Source organism: Glossina fuscipes, unplaced genomic scaffold (assembly GCF_014805625.2).
Source record: "Glossina fuscipes isolate IAEA_lab_2018 unplaced genomic scaffold, Yale_Gfus_2 27, whole genome shotgun sequence".
NCBI classification, from domain to species: Eukaryota; Metazoa; Arthropoda; class Insecta; order Diptera; family Glossinidae; genus Glossina; species Glossina fuscipes.
The window spans coordinates 8385535-8404687 of record NW_023998422.1 but is presented as its reverse complement, the minus strand read 5'-3'; the positions used below and the strand labels follow the sequence as shown (position 1 = coordinate 8404687).

The following is a 19153-nucleotide window of genomic DNA, read 5'->3' as shown; positions in this document are numbered from 1 at the left end:
GGAATTAAAGCAAAAGTCAAGAAAAAGATGATCAACGAAAGATAGTCCTGCACCTATCCGATTTGCTCATAATTAAGTATTATTACATATTTAGTTTACACGTAGACCGTGGACATCTACACTCTCAAGATCTCCCGTTGGTCGTGCTGATGAAAAAACGATATATAAATGCATGTAAATATGTACGTACGCACATTTCATTGCGCTATATATCACAATATAGCATAAGAAAGAATAACGATTTACGTATCCATCATCGAAGGATTGTTAGGGGCACTGGGTTTCTCCTTCCCTTCATTCCACACACAAATACGTATATAGCATGCAGGCCCTTAATAACCTTAATGACCGCACGATTGTGAACTCATGCGCTCGCCTTTCGTCTGTTGTTGATACGTTCAGCATCGCAAAAGCTGGGAAAACTGAAATGCCTCATGTATAATTGAGGCACGCAAGTCGAGTGTGAAAAACACAGAATTATTCTCAGAACGGACCAAAATGATCCAGAAGAGATACTCTCCTAAAACTTTACACTTACATTCACGTACATCATCTGAAAGTGAAGTGACAAAAATAGACGCAATCATCATCATCATGATAAACAAAACAATTCATCTCGCCGTCTACACACAAGACATATTTATCTGAGAAACCGGCAGCAAGTTGTTTTATAGGCTACTCAATGCTACTTTGAAACGGCGAATTATTCGTTAAACGAAATGTACACATTTTCAATCAATGTAAAATTTCGACTCGACATAAGCACGTCCGGAAATATGGCATACAGATTTTTAAATCAATGCGTATTCTTAATTCGCATTTGCGCGCTTTTGTGTTTAGCACTGCGTTAAATGAAAACAGAAAAAAAAAAACCCAAAATGATTGACAACATACGAACATGTAGAAAATGAAATAATTTCGAAATACGGTTAGCCATAATGAATTTATCGTACACAAAAAAAAAATGTTTAGATAGAAACAATGTTGTTATTGTTCTCTAATTAGATATTTGTCACTGAGCAAGCCAGTAGCGCACGTCTGCATAATTTATGTTCAAATTTTCTTCTTTTTATTATAATTATTATTACATGTATAAAGACACGGTAGTGTTCACTGATAAAATGCACAATATCCACTTTTATGTTTACAAGTATAGCGCAATGTTGGAGAATATAAATGTGATTTCTAAGTAAAAAAAAAAAAAAAAACAATTATTATTCACTTTTTATAAGATTGGAATTATTGATAAATGATTGACACACGTCTCCTAAGATGAGTAGACGATATAGATATGTATTCGATAAGAGGTAAAGTTGAAGTTTAAAGATATTCCGGTCTTAAGAGTATTTTTCAAAATTTTTCAAAATATCTGTACATATACGCTCGCTCGCTTTGCAAAGTTCGCTTTCTTTCTTCCATTGTTGTTGTTATTATTCTGATATTTTCTTTATGGCAGTTAAATATTTTTGTGTATTGATTGACTACATCAAAAGTATTTACACCAAAATAACGATGTATTCCGATCAAGAGCTTATCCTTCGATTCAAAAAAATGCTATCAATATTGGCAAAAACATCGCTAGCTTTCTTAGCCGCATCGACGCGAAAATGCAAGCCTCTTAAAGCATAATAGTCTACCAAAGGTTTAGTTTGTTTGTGATAAGCGTCTAAACGTTTCTTTAAAGCTTGCGCGTTATCATCACTGCGTCGTATTAGCGGCTCGCCGGTTACCTTTAAAATAATTTATAAACTTTAAGAAAAACAAAATCTTATTGACAAAAAAAACAAAAGGTTAACACCTACATCATCAGTCATGGCTACCTTGGGTGGGGCGAATTCTTCGTGATATGAGCGACCACTGCTTGGATGTATTAAACGGCCTGTTATGCGACGCACAAGTAAATTATCATCAATAGCAAATTCAATAACGGCATCTAATGAGGTCTTTCTCTTGGCCAAAAGTTCATCAAGCTGTTGAATTCAATTTAATTAAGCGCATCAATTTGTTGAAAATTCTTCTCTTTGCCATACCTTTTGAGCTTGCACCACCGTGCGTGGAAAGCCATCCAACAAAAAACCATTCTTGCATTCCGGTTTGTCTAAATTCTTATCAATCATACCCACGACCAATTCATCAGATACCAATTTACCTTCATCCATAACCTTTTTCAATGTGGTTCCCAATTGGGAACCTGAACTGATTTCAGATCGTAACATGTCGCCGGTTGATAAGTGGCAAACGCAGAATTTCTCTTTCAACCAAGGAGCCTAATAATAAGAGAGAAAATCATATCTTTAACAAAAAATTGAACAAAACCGGTTTTTATTGTCCTGATCCGGCTCTTGCCTTTATGACGAAAGCAACATACATATCATATGAATACTTATATCATTGAGGACTCTTTTCTTGCCATATGGTCGTACAATATACTTTTCTGGTCGTACAATATACTTTCTGAGACAATTAAGCGTCTTATAATATACTTATGCACTGTCAATAACTCCTGGAACTGATTAATCTCGTCGGTAAGAAGGAATTCCTAGTATTTTTAGAAAGTACTGTGCCTCCTACCATACCTAACAGTTCCATGCCATTTGCCATCTAACGCTCTTACCGCTCTTCTTCATCTTCTCTTTAATGAGAAAAAAAACTTCCACTTTCAATGACCTTGAACTGACCGCGCTAACGTTATATACACTTTGTTTTGTTTAGTATGCTTTCTGATTAGAAAAAACTTGCTTCACGGCCGCTAAACTTTTAGCAACCAAATACACTTGACGATAAGGAATCAATTTTAAGAGAAGTTTCGCAAATTATTAAACTTTATTATGTAACGTTTTATTACATTTTATTTGCATTTTAATCTTTTCACATACACTGTTATTCTACCAACATAAGTGCAAAATACTCTATGCGCCATTTATTGCCTTACCTGTGTTCCTTTGCCGGAGCCAGGTGGACCTAAAAGAACTGCATTAACGCCAATCGGCTTGGAAGCAGTTTTAGGAGCAATTTCAGGCTCCTCATCTTCGACTGGAATTGGACGCGCAACATTTGGCCCCATATCTATATTGCCTCTAATTGCTTTTAATTTATTACAACAAAAATTTTATTTTATTTATCAACCAGAACTGATAGCCAAAATCTGTGCACATTTAATAAACTAATATAAAAATATGCAAAATACATATACACACGCGTAGGCTTTTTTTGGCTCGCACGAACTTTGAAATATTATGGAATTTACTGTGACGTTGACGTGGTTGCCGTCGCAATGTTTTTAGTAGCAAAGTACAATATCGTTGAGAAACGAAGTGGCAACGGAATGAAATTTTGCGATATTAAGCCATCCACAATACTTGTTATATCCACAAATGCCATCCACAATACGTGTTATATCATTCATCATATAATTGATATGACTTTTCAGCTCATAAACAATTTGGAAATGTATTTTCTATGTACGCTTAGTCGGCTACCTTCATATATTCTTCATCCTTCGGTGATGGATATAAAAATGAAACTGTAGGCAAAAAAGTAGAAAAATTGAGGCAAAAAAGAAAACGAAAACAGTTTAATAAACATCATCGAATCAGGCAGAGCTTAACCTTTATAAGATCTATCTTAATCTCAGTTGCGGAAATTTTAATCAATATATTTACATGCACTTACATACATTTAAATAGAATTCTGAATTTACTATTTCGGGAAATCGAAAATGTTTTTTCTTAATTGTCATTATTAATATTCTCTATTTTTTTTTTTTTGTTGAGAGTGTAGGACCGAGCCGAGGATAAGCACCTTTATGTCTACTTGAAAATGTTCCGCGAAATTGTTGGAGAAAAATCATTTTCCCTTTTGCTATTTAAAATAGTGAACTTATTTTCCATCATACAAATGACCGAAAAAAGGTGAAAGTTAGTTAATTAACCACACCTACTTCTCTTTTTGCACCAATATACGTTCCCAAAAATTTGGTGTAAAAAAGATATTGCTTGAATGGAAAAATAATGGATTAATTTCGGACCTGAAGAAGCAACTGAAAAGTACAATAAACAATATTAAAAACTTTTTGTTAGAGTTCACCGTGAGAACTTATTTCGTGCTTACTTCACTTCAATTCATTAAATATATTATAAAAAATAAATTATACTTTGAAAAACCCAAGAGGATTGCATAAAAAATACACTGCGCCTTTACTCTATGCATAAATCGGGGAATTCCACTCATTTGCGTATATTTTAATTTTTTTCTTTTAATTTTCACTTTACCCATTTAAACATGAAATTCAACTAAAGAAAATTACAGTCGAATTCGGTGCATCTTAGAAGAAAATCTTATACTATATATACTAAATATATATAGTATAAGATATAAATATATATACTAAAATCTATTACACAATAAAAAGGAAGATAAAACGAAGAAGAATAATAACACAGTAAGTTAAAAATAAATTAAAAAGTTAAAAATAATAATTCATGTATAAATAAATAAAAAGAGAGAAAAAAAAAAAATGCATGTACAAGTGAACCCCTGAACCATTGCAAATATGCATAAGCTTGGCAACCGACACGTTAACAACACAATATTATTTTAAATAAAAAAAATGAGATACTAAGAATGAAATGTTAGTTTAAGTACGACATAGGTTAATGGCGCATATTAAGCAAAGTTGCTTAAATAGACTTTAAACATGCCGTTAATGAGACTAAGTGATAGACATCATTTAGGTTTCTGCAAACATCTCTGAGTGGGTTAAACAGCTAATAATTGTATTTACATTGACTAAGCTTAACCAAGATAAAGTGCCTAGAGAAGCGGTTAGGCACGTTAAAGCTTATCCCACCAAGTAATGCGGGTCAGTCAATAGTGCCACTTATTACTTTGATTAAGAAGCAAACCCCAAGAACAAATCTACGTTTCTCAAGTGACGGTAAGGATAATAGAAGCAACCTATTTTAATAAAGGCTTTTGAACAGATTCAATTGAATCTACGTAGCACCTATATGAAGGAGACCACACAACAGAGGCACACTCGAGTGTATGCCTAACCAAATACATGTACAGCCTTATCGTAATGTAAGGATCATCAAGCTCTTTGGACCACCTCTTTATAAAACCAAGCGCGGATCTAGCTTTGCTCAAAGAAACCTCAATATGCAAGTTAAAACGTAACCTATGGTCAAATAGATTAGATTAGGCCAATCACTCTAATACCGCATGTGCTTTATTATTTCCAAGCAGGGTTGACGGCGCTGCAAAGTACTTTGGTGCAAACGGCTTGTGAGGGTTGATTGTTGGGTGCAACCCTTTGAGGTGTATTCATTTTGCTTATGGTTATCACCGTACGCGGGGCCATTCAATAACTAGAGATGGATGATAGGCTTCGCCTTGCCCGGAGAGGCAGATTTGGAGCGCTCGCAAACTATCATATCCGGTTCTCGAACTTTTTTATAGGCCCACTTACTTACCACTTGCAGAATTGCCGCAGTGTGCCGAAAATCACTTGTAAATTACCCGATGGGTTTACGAACCACATCTGGTTAGGCTTTCAAGGCAAGGGCAAATATTAAACATAGAGACTATTTGATCAACTTGAAAACCGCCAAATGAGATACGAAGCACAGAAAAGTTATCTTGAAGCACGAATGCCTTTTAGTTGCTTTGAAGTTGTCAACTTTTCGTTAATCAAATTCAATCAAAGTTCGAAACCTGGTTGTGAAAATAATATTAGCTTCTATTTAGTCTGTCCAATCTTGAGAAAAATTAATCCATCGCAAAATGCGCGCAGAAACTTCTAAAATTCGAAGTCAATATCTTCATTTTTGAGAGCAGGGGAGTGTCAACAACACACACCATACATACACACAGAAGGGCAGATATGGCTTAAACGCTTTAGAATGTCACGCTAATCGGGAGTATACATTCAATTATTTTTTTGGACGATTTTTGAAGTAGCACGGTTAGTCAATGAGAGCATGTGCACTCTTTTTACACGAATTTTTTATTCTAGCACGAATCCAAAAAAACAAAATTTCTTTTTAAATTTTAATTTTGAGAATGCCTTAGCGAAACTTGGATATCAACGATTATATTATATAGGCGACCTGAGAAACTAAAAAGGAAAAAGTTTAAAGGATTCCAAACATTATGACAAAATGCTCCACTTCCATTTCTTAGAAGGAGAAGCAAGGCTTGTTTTCTTGCGCATAAAAGACCAGTAACACACTGTCGTCTTTCGGAATTCACATTTTTTTTGCATGACTAAATTCACAAAATAAATAAATAAATTAGAACATAATTATGTGCTGCCATATAATTGACTTGAATTGAATGAAAGGTTATAAGAAGAATTAAGTAAATTGTAAATTCATAATTACTTGCCTTAGTTTTATACAAATTTGTAAAATGGAAGACAAATGAATTGATTGCAACACTGCATTATTCATTTGTGGCGACGTCATTATTTTTGTTAAAGCTCCACGATGAATATATATGTATATGTATATATGAGAATGAAAATAATCCGTTGAATTTATGTCAAACTGAAAAATTATCCGATGAAGGTGTATCATGGGCATGCGAATAAAGCTTCAATGCTGATGTAAAGTTTAAACTTCTATCCAAACATTATTGCGCTTACCTTTCGGTTAATTTCGATGGTGGGAGAATTTAATTAATTATATAGGATAAATTAAAAATGATTGAACATGGTTTCAAAATTAAACAATAATTACGTATTGTTAGTAATTTAATTTATAATTATTAATTGAGAAGAATACTTAAATAATCACAAATGATTCTTAATCGTTAGAATAAAACTATCAACTACTGGCGGTCTCTTAATCGTACATGCAATTAGTTGCATGTAATTAATTAATTAATTAATTAATTAATTCAAAACGTTAATCATAATTAAATTTGTGAAATTATATTCTGTGTGCTTTTGTGGTGTGTGTATCAATAAATTTAAATTTACTTATTTATTAATAAAAATTTTTTTTTTTTTTTTTCGTTAACCGCCCCTAAAAATGCACATAATAATGGTAATAAATGTAAAAATTCACATAAACACATATACACGCGTAAAATTTTCAATTAAATCTTAATCATACTACACCGTGTTTTCAGGTCGCAAAGTGCTCGTTGTCTAGATAGATAAATAAATTAATATTTATTAAGGTTTAAGATAAGGAGGGAATTTAGATAAATTCATTAACAAACTTACCGTTTTTATTGCGATAGTTTCAACAAAATTATTATTATTATTATTATTGTTGTTGTTGTTGTTGTTGTTGTTAATATTGTGCTGTTGCCTCTGTTGCCGTTGTAAAGATTCGATGTATGAATTTTGACATTCTTTGCAAACGTTTTGCAATGTCACATCCAATTTTTGATAGTTAGCACTCAATTTCGATATCTATATGATATTCAGTTGAGATTAACGATTAAAATTTTGACAAATTACTTTTTTTTAAATTATCTCAAGTAACAAACCTCTTCATCGAGACGCGGAATATCAATGCTGAAGTTTAATACTTTTTGCTTGTATTCGGGCCAGCTATTCTCTAACGATGTAACATGTGATGTTACATTGGCACTGCGATCGAATAACTCATCGAGTTTATTCTTTAAATGATAGAGAAAATAACATCATTTCTCATTTCATTGTTGAATTTCTTACCTTATGTTTAACTAACTCCTCTTGCATCATAATTGATTTTTGCGTTAGCGTGTCATTAATAAAACTGACATTCTGCTCCAATTTGTCTAATTTACTATTGACATCTGCTCTTAAGCCTTTTAATTCATTTGTGTAATTCAACGGTTGTGCCATATTCTTAAGACCATCACTAAAGTTTGACTGAAATTCAAAAGTTAAAAAAAAAATATTTACTTTACAATTTTTTCCTTTCAATTTCATTAAATTTAATATTTGATTTTATTAAAGCGATTTACGGTCACTATGTGAAACGTTCAATTGGTTCTCATTACGTTAATTAAGCCAATAAATCCATTCTCTTGTACGCTCTACCGGATTAATTACGCTGCAAAGGGTTGACATGTCCGTTAAATGGAAACCACAATTACCTAATCTGTGTCAATAACCTAACCAGTTTTTTATATTAATCACCTAAGGAAGAGGGATATATTCGTTTTCTTAAAACGTTTGCAGCACCTAAAAGGAAGCTTCAACGACGCTACAAAATATGCTTATATATATCTTTTTAAGCAGCATCAAATTCTGAATCGATGTAAGCATATTAAGCGTCTGTCCGTCTACGTAATGTTTGTAGTAAGCATTCTCATGGTGGCAAAAAGGAAGCTATCTGTTTTGAAATTTAGCAGAAGCATTGGAAGTTCTTGCACGCTGCTTGATATTGAAAATGGCCCAAATCAGTCGAAGGACACGCCTACAGTATTTCAGAAGCAATGAAAAGTTATGTTTTTGCTCATCATTCATAAACTATAGCAGATGCATCTACAAAAATTTGAACAGTGCCGTAGTGCAAAAATGTACTCTTCTCCATTGGACGATTTATCGAAATAAAATTGTAAACTATATAGTGCGTCCCATCTTCAGATGGACGATTAGACAAGAATTTTAACAGTTTTTGTGATAAGCGTAAATGTCCATTTTGCGAGCGATTTTGCAGGCGGACCATCAGTTCACCCTTGTAGGAGGGCAATTTTTGCCTTTGACGTGATCAGTCACTCAGGGGACGTCTCCGCCTATTTGCGTAATACGGCGACGATCACAAAAAAGCGAGGAAAGGACGAGAAGTAGGAGGTGATAGCTACGGCGTAATGGGCCTAAGCCCAGTCGGTGAATCGGTGATTGTTATGACTTTGTAGACTCAACAGCCACTATAGTTGCAAGTAAGGTAAACTCTACCGCATTGAGATTTGAACCGGCCAACACTGCTTTTATTGTTGCGATTCTTACCTAGTTGGCTACCCAGGCGGATTATTGTTAATTTATAGATTATAGGTTAGAATGTGTTAAGCAATGCGAAAGATCAGTCTGATGAGAAACACCTCTTATCTCAGAAATTGTGCTTACTTCACTATTTTTTAAACACTTCACTGTACGATTAGAGCGAGAGATATCAGTTTCATCATAGAATTAACTAAAAAGCCCCAAATGCCGATTTCTTAATAATCACTTGCCTTTAAGTTATTAAAAACTGTTTGTAGGTTTTCTTGTTTCTCACTAATGCCATTATAATGATCTTTCATGCTTTCGACATCTGTAGCAATGGCCTCTATTTTAGCACCGAAATCAGCTACCAATTTTTCCTCTTTCTCATAGCTTTTTTGTGCCTCCATAGAGAGGCGATATTCCGTGAAATTTTTCCATAATTCCTGCACGGAATACTGTAGTTCGGAGATTTTCGTTACAATAAGTGATTGATTTTTTATTAAGGTAGTGGACGTTTCGTGCCAAGCCTGCAAGGTATCCGGTAACAATTGACTCGTAGCTGAAACTAAAGGGGAAAAAATTAACAAAACTCTTTTAAAAAAAATAATCAAAATTATATAGAACTCTTGCAATTTATTCCGACCTTGTTCAACTTTTTGACGATATTCATAGATTTGTTGTTGTAAATTGAAATTTAACCAATAAGTAAAACCAACGAAAATCATAAGAATCACGATGAATAGTATAATGATATATAAACGTAAAATCGTCTGTTTATTATGGCCGCAATGGTGAGCAGGTTGCTTAATTTTCGGTTGCTGAAGTGAAAAATAGTTCAAATTTTCTTCTTCTTTTTTTCTTCTATTTTATGATAATCATATTACCCAATTGTAATCTTCCTGATCATCAGTGGAGGCGGCATTTAATAGTTTATCTTGTGAGTATACTCCACTGCCACCAACGCGAGTTGCGTTGCAACGTCTCAAAGTACCCGTCTTTTGGTGACTTTGGGCCAGCAAGGCATCTAAATCGCGACGTTTACGCATTTTTTTAATACCATAACGTAACGGCACCGTTACATGATGACTTGAGTCCATTTTTTATTTAACACTTTTTCTATATATTTTTTTTTTTTTGTTTCTTTTTGACGTATTAAGGCGATATATTTTGTTTTTAATTATTATTATTTATTTTTTTTTAAATAAATTTAAATGTGATGTAAAGTTATGTTCATTGTGGAAACATTTTTTATCGATTTGTGTATTGTCTATCTGTCTATGTATGGCGTTTATCTATAAGTGTGTGTCTGATACACCTTTTATTAGCAGCGTAATGGCACCAGCAGCAGCAGCAGCACACCACCAACCCCAGCAAACGCAGAAAAGAGAAAACATAACATCAGACTCTCCGACCCTTTATAATACTTTATGTGATTTGGATGAATTTATAACTGGATTTTGCGCACTAACCGATACAAGATTATAAATATATTATTATTGTGGTTGTTGTTGCGGTTATTGCTGCTGCTTGCTGCTGCTCTTCAATTTTTTATTGTTCATTTTTCAGTTACATTCGCATTCTATCACACTTTTGTTTTGCTTAGCTGAAAGTCATAACACTTATGGAGATACATTCATATACAGGCATCTAGTGATATATATATATAAAAATAGAGAATGGGGGTGCTTAGCACAAACAATAAATAAAATAACTATACATGCCTTTATACACACACACACACGCACACAAACATATACACACGCACGCACACACAAACATACAACGTATGCTTCAAATCATCAATTCAATGGGCATTAGCGTCACTAAGCAAAATGTTCAAATGCCTGATAACACGATAACTATAGTTGAATGCTTCCAAGCTTATCGCTCTTTCATGGATAGAAAGAAGGCGAGATAAAAAAGAGAAAGATAATAACTGCTTTAGGAAGGAAAATTTTAAAACTTTACAGCTTTAAACCGTTTGGTTATCATTTACTTTAAATGTTCTTTTCTTTTTCTTTTTGTATTTTTGTTTTTTTTTTTTTTTTTTTGTTTTTAACATTTTTCAACACTTTACAGCCTTAAATAACTAATTTAACTAATTTCGTGTCGCTCAGCATAAGCGTAGAAAATCGTAATAATTTTTATCTTAAACTCACCTACACGAAGCAATCATCATTTTTGTATTTAGCAATAAAATAACTGGCAATTATAGACAGTCGCTAAACATCATGTCATGTGTGTTACACAAATTGCTTGCAACTAGAGTGACACAGAATAAAGCGCTTCCCGTTCTTTGCCCATCAACCATAATATATAAATATATGCATACGTATATATAATATATATTTATGTATAACTACTATAGTGTATGTCATAATTATTGTATTTATTAAGTAATTTATATATTCCAGTTTCTTTCTTTATTTTTGTTGCTAAGCTTTTATCTAGCCAACTGATAAACACCGCCAGAATAAATTAATTTATGATCTCGCACTTTACGTTGTAAAAAGACTTTTAAATCATCCTGAGTAAATTCAACACCCGAACCATTTGTAGCAAATAATTTCAACATTTGATGAATTCTCTCTATTGGCAAAGAGTCCAGGTTGGTAAGCATACCCACAATATAAGACCAAAATACCTGCAAAATGGGAAAAAAAACAAAAAATAAAAATCTTACTTAGTTTCTCGTATGCTAGTACTGACTTGTAATTCCTCTTCTCTTTGATCGCTAGCGCTGGCCATAGCTGATTCGTTACCTTCATCTTCGGCTATGATTTCACTTATGGGCTCTTTGTCCAATTGCGTCTTTGGTAAATCGTTCTCATTTAATTTGAAAATGCCCGGCTGTGATTCCAGAATTATACCGTGACTTTGCCAAAACGCTATACGACGTTTTAGTATTGAAGGGGGTATTTTCACGGTAGTGCTTAAATCTTCCAAAGACCATTCAGCTAGAATTTAAAATGATAATAATGTTAATTACGTCTAGATTAGAATGCCTCTTAAATAAACAAAGAAGCAATTGTCGATACGTCGCTGCCAACACCTTATGTTAGTAAGCTCTGAAGCTCCAGGCGAGGTAAACGTATAAGTACAGACATCCTTCCTTTAAAATTGAAAAAAAAAAAACCGTGCAATTCACAGTTGAAATAAGGTTAGCGCGCGAATATTAATGGCAATGTTGTCTAATACACTCTCTTATGCATGAAGCGAGTTTCAAAAGTCACACAATTTCTATAGCAAAGACAGTTACATCATCGTAAATTATTGTTTCAAAACCGTTGCCAATCATAGTGACGGACTTGATAATCATGTACGTACATCTTGTCATAGCTGTAGAGTAAGTCGGATTCTAATCGCATATTTTAATTTTTCTTCATTTAGTTTAGAAACTTACTTTTATTCTGAAAATGATAAATTATCACCGCTAGCATGGGAGCTACCGTCATTTCCAAAGTTCGTTGACCCATTTCAATAGCTATGTTAACGCGGCCAGTAACGCTTCTCCAATTCAATGTACGATTGCCCTTGTAGTCTTCGTATGATTTGGTATACTTTTTAAATTCATTGGCTATTTCTTCAGGCAATTCTACCGTTTCCTTATTAAACGAAGGCCAAAATTGCGCCGATATGATAAGCGAAGAAATATCAAATTGCTTACCTATGCCACGAAAAGCAAAAGATTAATTAATATGTTGAATTTTTACGTGAAAGAATAATTGATCATACTTTCATTATATTTGGGATCGCTTTGTATGTGACTATTGATTCTTTTTGAATCGGTTATATCTTTGAGCATAACTTCGCAATTGTGCAATAGAGGTTCGCCAAAACGTAATTTCAACAATTCTAAATTACGTAATTCCTTCTCTGGATTAAATTCCAATTGGGATAATAAACGATCGGCTAAAAGGTTACGATATTCACTCATAAACAATTCTTTGCTTCCGTATATATCCACAACCATAGAAATTATATCGGCCGACCGCACCATTTTCACAACAGGGGGTTGCGAAGAATTTTCCAAACCAATGGGATCGGGTTGCCAATTTTCCCAGTCAGCTAAATCATCGCTAGTTTTGGAGACAACAGCATCTTTAGTGTTTTCACCTTTGGCCAATTCTTCCGAGAGATCGGTTGGTCCTTCTTCGGTCAAACTTGTGACCACACAACGTACTGTGTCATTTCGTTTACGCAAATATTCTTTAATGGGACCGGTAACAATCTCTAAAATGACTCCGCTATTGTCGAGATAACGTATAGCCTTAATGGCCGCCACATAACCGGTTAAAATGTCCATAGTATTCACCCCAGGATGTAAAATTCGTGCTTCCAATGATGTCTTCAGACTTTTAATTATTTGAGATCGTAGGTTAATCTTTTCCATGCAGATTTTCAAATCATCAATGGCCGGAACCGAGTCGGGAAAATCTAAAAGAAAAAAAAACAAAAAAAGCGATATTGAATAATATTTTCGTCCTGCATTAATCATCGTAAGTTATAAGTCTTGCCATACGATTTTACCCACAATCATAAATTAGACGATGTGACTTTTTGACGACACACTTTTTGATTGGACACAATTGTGTGTTCAAGTAGGAAATTTTCACTTGCAATCACATTATATATTAGTAAGGCATTGCTAGTGATTGTACTGTCAATATTTATTTACGTCCTACATCACTTGTGCAAATGATATATAAAGTTTAGAGTACGTAACACCTATAAATTTTTTATTATTACCAATGGCTTTTTGAATCAGTTCAAGCATATCTCTATTTTCGTATTCAGACTGTAGGTCACAGTTTTCGAATGCTTTAGCTGTGGATCGGTCGATTTTTAGGATAGCTTTGCTTACAGCAAAGAAAGATGAAATAAGGTCTATATGGCAACAGTTGGATTTTTATTTATTAACTAAGATAAGAATATAGCGCAACGAACTTCTTCACCGGCTGTTAAGCTGTTTGCGAATATTCCATGTCTTCCAAATTTTTTTTTAAATATATGTACGATCTGCAGAGAAGGTAGATTAATAAGTTTATCAGAGAGACTAACTACGACCGTTTAAATTTCTGACCTACAAATCATCCATGCTGACCATTTGCCCAGAGTATATTCACCCTAAGGTGAATACATCTCATTCCCTGTGCAAAAGTTTGTGGCGTATCACAACAGAATAAAAGCTTTTGCTTTTCCTGAAATCTTAAAGACGAAAGCCCTAACGGATGATATGATATATAATGAACAATTTTTATATTTGATAATTTTATTTGACCAAAAAATGTTTAAAATAAAAAATTTAATAAAATATCACAAAAAAAGTGTTTGAAATCCTGCGCGAAAAATGAACAATCGTCAAATCGAACCTTTAATTTTCGAAGCAACCGAACCATATTTCATATTCTCACTTGTAAGCAAATACAGACTTACTTTTTCAATTATTCTCAGATGTGACCAATTTCAGACTTGCTCTTTCAATTACTCTCAGAAGTTACCAAATTTAATTGCAGCTGTGAACAATCAACAGGTGGTTCGAATTACCTTACTTACCTATAATGATACTAAAGAATTGCTCTATGATGCTTAAAGCAAAATTTTCGTATACAAAGAATGTAAGTTTTACTTTAAGGCCTTGTATGGCACTAGCAGTCTTCGTATCAGCGCATTCCATTTTCTCAACAGATTCATCCAAGGGATCCACGTGGAATATATCCCTCAGCCAAGTAATTATTACATCCTCTAGCCACTAAAAAGTTAGGAATAACAAAATATTATGACTTAAGTGTTAATATTCAACAGACCATAAATAACGACTTTATATGGCTTCTATCGAAGATACCATAACATGTGTCTTTAATATGTTCTTTAATATGCAATTGCACCAAACTGGTCATACACTGACCGGCCAAACGATCTAATAATTCCAATTGTAGTAGTTTCTCGTTGACGCGATTGATGGTCATCAACAGTTCTTGACACTTGCATTTATTAGTTATTTGATTACAACCCTTGCATAAACTACCATTTTCTTTTATTACTTCAGTTTCTAAAAAAAACGGAAAACCAGAAACGTAAAATAAATTAAAGGAAATAAAAGAGTTGTCTTCCTACCAAAGCTTAAAATTTTTTTTACTTTTGTTAAACTTTTTCTTAATTGAAACGACACGCGAAAAGCAATGCTATAAAAGGCATATACCACTCTATTAAAATGGGTGGGTAGTTGAGCTAACAGGATTCCACGTACAAGTTCGTTTAAACGTTCCGTTGACTTGCTAAAGTCTTTATGAGAGATTTCATCCAATTTGTGCATTGTTTGTTGAAGAAATTGGTAATAACCGTCTAACCCTTTGACGGCATTCACAAAGTTCTCAAACAATTCTAATTGTCTAGGCACATCCACTTCTAAATCCTTAAAATCCTTAAATTCGGGGGAATATTGGGCACAATTTTCATTATATTGGAAATGCGACCAAAATTTTGTTGCTAGTTTATTGCGTACAAATGCACTTAATTCCAGCCATAAAATTTCGTAAACATAATCAATTGTGTCCGAGTCTAGAGAATGAATCTCCGGGTCCTCCATCTAAAACAAATTAGAGTTTTACGAAATGTAAGACAAGATATTCGAGCACTTTATCTGAAGACTTACGCATTCCTTGAAAATGGGACAATTTTCAGTAAACTCTTGGCAGATTGTTTCCATATTCTCTAGACAAATTATTTATGAAAATATTTCTTTTACCCTTTTCCGGTTTGTTTAAAAGAATTGAATTATAAAAATTTCTCCGTTTATTCTAAACAAAAATGTAAACAAACCAATTTCGTCTCTGACCTCTAATAACAGGGCAAACAATATTGCTTTAAAAATAGAAAATAAAGGTGAATTATGCTATAACAGATTTGTTCGATTTGTTTGAAGCCAAAGACGTTTGCAAACGACGAATTAAGAATTTAGAAATTAAAAATAAAACACATAATCTTTGCTATGAAATATAAACTTAATATTTATTTAAACGATTATGACAAGGCCAACTATACTCACTTTAATAAAATAAAAAAATCTCTTCTCTATAAACGTGGAAACAAAACAAACTTTTTAACCAGCCTTAGTTTACTTACACTTAAGTAAAAAAAAAAACAAATCAGTTATTGACAAACTTTAAAATATATAAAAATAATCTATTAATATTTTTAGTTTTTTGCGTGATTTACATTTTACCAGCGGACGCAGTAACTCCTTGGGTTTTTTGTAAAACTTTTGCCGACTATTTTTTTTACTATTTCTATCGCAACATTCTGTTTGTTGTTTTATGGATTTACTGATAGGCGATAACGATTCTTCTTTATACAGATTTGCAAAACGTGTTTCATAAATTTTTTGACGGTGTTCAATACTTAAGATAGGGTTCAACTCATTGGCTACACGTTGTATGCGTGACTTAAAGTGAGCGCGGTCTTGCAAAATGATTTGCCATTCGCTCTTGCGCGCCGCTCGATAAGCATAATCCCAGGCGTGCATCACGTGAACAATAGGTTTAGTATCGAAACGGACCTAGAAAAGTACAAGGAGAGCGGTAAATAAAACTTATTAAAAAGAAGACAAATGATCAAAAACCTTTTTGGGCTTGTCACTACTAGACACACTTTGCTTTAGACTTTCTAAACTGCTGCTTTTGTCTATAAAGTCAACTTCATCCAAACCACTATCAAATACAACTGAAGCGCCATTACTGCCGTCGCATTCATCGTCGCCACTACTTTCATCTTTGGCTTTATCCTTTGCCTTAAAATCGCTTTCTGGTTCATTGTCATTTTCATCATCATATACAAATTCTATTAAACTGTCATCATCATCAGCATCAATAAAATCGTCACAACAGTCGCTCTCTTCGCTGCCGTCTTCGGATTCATCCTCGCTTTCGATGGCGTCAAATAAACCCATAGACAATAGATTGCCGCAGAACTCTGAAATTTTATGTTGTATAGCACCATTCATGGTTGTAGACATCATATACAATTCGGCGTCTTGATCTCGCTCGTTTAACGACCAAAATTTGCTTTTATTTGGACCTAACATTTGTTGGCAGTTAACTCCTATCGACTTATTTGACGCCGAAGATCCACTAATGTCTACAACGATACTGCAATATGATGGTTTGGCATAAATAATACTATTAACCACTACGGCTGCAGCTTCCATAGGGTCTGAACCCATACCATCCGCTACCGAAGACATAATGTCTTTTCCGCCTTGATGATGTTTCCGTTGATAGTTGAATGGACTATTTATTATACGATGATAGTATTGAGCAGTTGTTGTTGTTGGCTTTAATGGGCAGGTATAAAAGTTTGGTTGCTGTTTTTGTTGCTGCATGTTGTACAGGTAAATCAAACAGTTGATATTGCAGGTAAATCGCGTTCTCTGTGAAAAACGTTATCAGTTCTGGCTTTGTATAAAAATCTATGGAAAGTACGTTGAGCGAATGCTTTGTATTTTAAGGAAATGCTCTTTCTATCTTTGTTGTTATTGTGTAAATTGAATTTAAACTCAACTATGTTTTTACCGCTTTCAAAAATATCTCCTTTATTTATATATCGGGTGACGAACCAGAAGGCATTTTGTAAATTAATCGATTGTTGTTGGTGTACTCTCTGATTAGCTCTATTATTTATAGCGGTCCCACGTAAAAAAATTAGCGGGTTCCGATAGTAGAAGGATTCGACCATTTTCATTCCGTTTTTTTTAGCGAAAACATTGTTGTATTTAATCACTGTAAACATTGGTTGAAACAATAAGTAATATTTTAGGTCAACGGATGATGTAAGCAATGCGCAGGCAATTGCAATATAAATTATAAACGAAGAACAAAAGTTTAACTGTTCAGGTGTTTGTTTTTTTTATCAGATATTTGATTCCCCTTCAAAAAGTTAATGAAACGTTAATATCAAACAAACGTTGTTGTTGTTTATCGTATTACTTGAAAGTCGTGACTTTATCTCGTTTTTCTTTTATGTAGTTTTATCTCTAAATTTGTCGAAAAAAAAATGGGGATTCTTCAAGGACGTTTAGTGCACATTTGTTGATTAGTTTATTAGAAAAGTTTTTATACACGTTTTATTGGTTTTGAAGTTCCTTTTTTAATTTTTGCAAACACACAATAAGTTCTATATCCAAATATAACAAAGCTTTTTCATTGAAAACAAGAAATATTAATTTTCTTCATTAAAATTCTGCGCAGTTATTACTTTACTTTGTGGCTTTTTCGTTAATGATTGTACAATGCTGCAAGTGCTGTTATTTTTTTTTTAATAAGTACAGAGTCGTTTTTAAATCAGAAAGAAAAAAAACGGGAATTAACCTACAATGCGTGAAAACAGGGTGTGCGTGAGATTAAATTGAACTATGTATTGTTTCATTTCATTGCATGTGGATTCTTAGATTTGCATTTAGTTTAATAAAAAATAACAGTTTTCTTCTTCTTCTAAAATTGACCAAACTAACAACAGATGATTCATGATGGGCAGGTATAGGTTGTTGTTTTTGTTTGTTTTATTGTTTTTGATTCACTGTGTTGTGTGAATAATTTGTTGCGCTACACAAAAGAGGGTTTAAATTTCTTCAAAGTTCGCATACAGTCCAGAATCGGACACTTGAGTAAATAAATTTTATTGGTAAATCCAGCGAAGGGAAAGTAATAAGCTTGCTATTTGATTTTAACTGCACAATATATTTATTAAGCTATGAAAAACAAGAAACAAATTTCAAATTGATTGATTTGAAATAAAATCGCACTAAAAGGGTTTCAATGGGTCAACACATATTATATATTTTTTATCGGATTTAAGACAGGGTTCTGAGATAGTATTTCCAGTCGTTGGGGATGTTGTACAGCAGCTACATCCGCCTCAAAAACATTAAGTCAATGTTGCTGAACCAGAAGAACGTTTTCATGTAAGAAAAATAAAAACGACTCCCTTTTTAAGTGTACCTAAACTTAGGTCCATAATTGGAAGCAACTTGGGTATCAGCAATCAGAAATGTGCTTCATAAAACGGCTTCTTTGAATAACAAGGTCGACCGTAAAACATGGGGGTGATCATTTTCTGCAGGAGGACCTGGATCTTCGTCCTTTATTGATGAGATTATGGACCGAAATGTGTAGTAAGATAAGCCAAAAGAAAATTTGCAAAAAAGTGTGGACGAACTGAATCTTAATGATG

General features: G+C 33.5%; 4 protein-coding genes across 4 annotated transcripts; all 4 read right to left on the bottom strand.

The window, feature by feature from the left end:
- Window positions 1–1063: 1063 nt before the first annotated feature.
- LOC119635620 (adenylate kinase) lies at window positions 1064–3266 on the bottom strand. Its single transcript, XM_038030504.1, has 4 exons — window positions 2933–3266; window positions 2031–2267; window positions 1803–1970; window positions 1064–1730 (listed from the first exon to the last, which is right to left on the bottom strand). The coding sequence occupies exons 1-4, from the start codon at window positions 3062–3064 to the stop codon at window positions 1524–1526; spliced, it is 744 nt and encodes a 247-aa protein (XP_037886432.1). The 5' UTR covers window positions 3065–3266; the 3' UTR covers window positions 1064–1523.
- Window positions 3267–7034: 3768 nt separating this feature from the next.
- LOC119635617 (uncharacterized protein MAL8P1.12) lies at window positions 7035–10645 on the bottom strand. Its single transcript, XM_038030500.1, has 7 exons — window positions 9811–10645; window positions 9570–9744; window positions 9175–9491; window positions 7688–7867; window positions 7501–7632; window positions 7232–7423; window positions 7035–7153 (listed from the first exon to the last, which is right to left on the bottom strand). The coding sequence occupies exons 1-7, from the start codon at window positions 10021–10023 to the stop codon at window positions 7118–7120; spliced, it is 1245 nt and encodes a 414-aa protein (XP_037886428.1). The 5' UTR covers window positions 10024–10645; the 3' UTR covers window positions 7035–7117.
- Window positions 10646–11353: 708 nt separating this feature from the next.
- LOC119635614 (anaphase-promoting complex subunit 2) lies at window positions 11354–15668 on the bottom strand. The gene is made up of 8 exons (XM_038030496.1): window positions 15582–15668; window positions 15044–15515; window positions 14734–14978; window positions 14483–14678; window positions 12662–13363; window positions 12330–12593; window positions 11636–11883; window positions 11354–11570 (listed from the first exon to the last, which is right to left on the bottom strand). The coding sequence occupies exons 1-8, from the start codon at window positions 15633–15635 to the stop codon at window positions 11370–11372; spliced, it is 2382 nt and encodes a 793-aa protein (XP_037886424.1). The 5' UTR covers window positions 15636–15668; the 3' UTR covers window positions 11354–11369.
- Window positions 15669–15909: 241 nt separating this feature from the next.
- LOC119635618 lies at window positions 15910–18211 on the bottom strand. The gene is made up of 2 exons (XM_038030501.1): window positions 16548–18211; window positions 15910–16484 (listed from the first exon to the last, which is right to left on the bottom strand). The coding sequence occupies exons 1-2, from the start codon at window positions 17304–17306 to the stop codon at window positions 16092–16094; spliced, it is 1152 nt and encodes a 383-aa protein (XP_037886429.1). The 5' UTR covers window positions 17307–18211; the 3' UTR covers window positions 15910–16091.
- Between the last annotated feature and the right edge of the window lie 942 nt (window positions 18212–19153).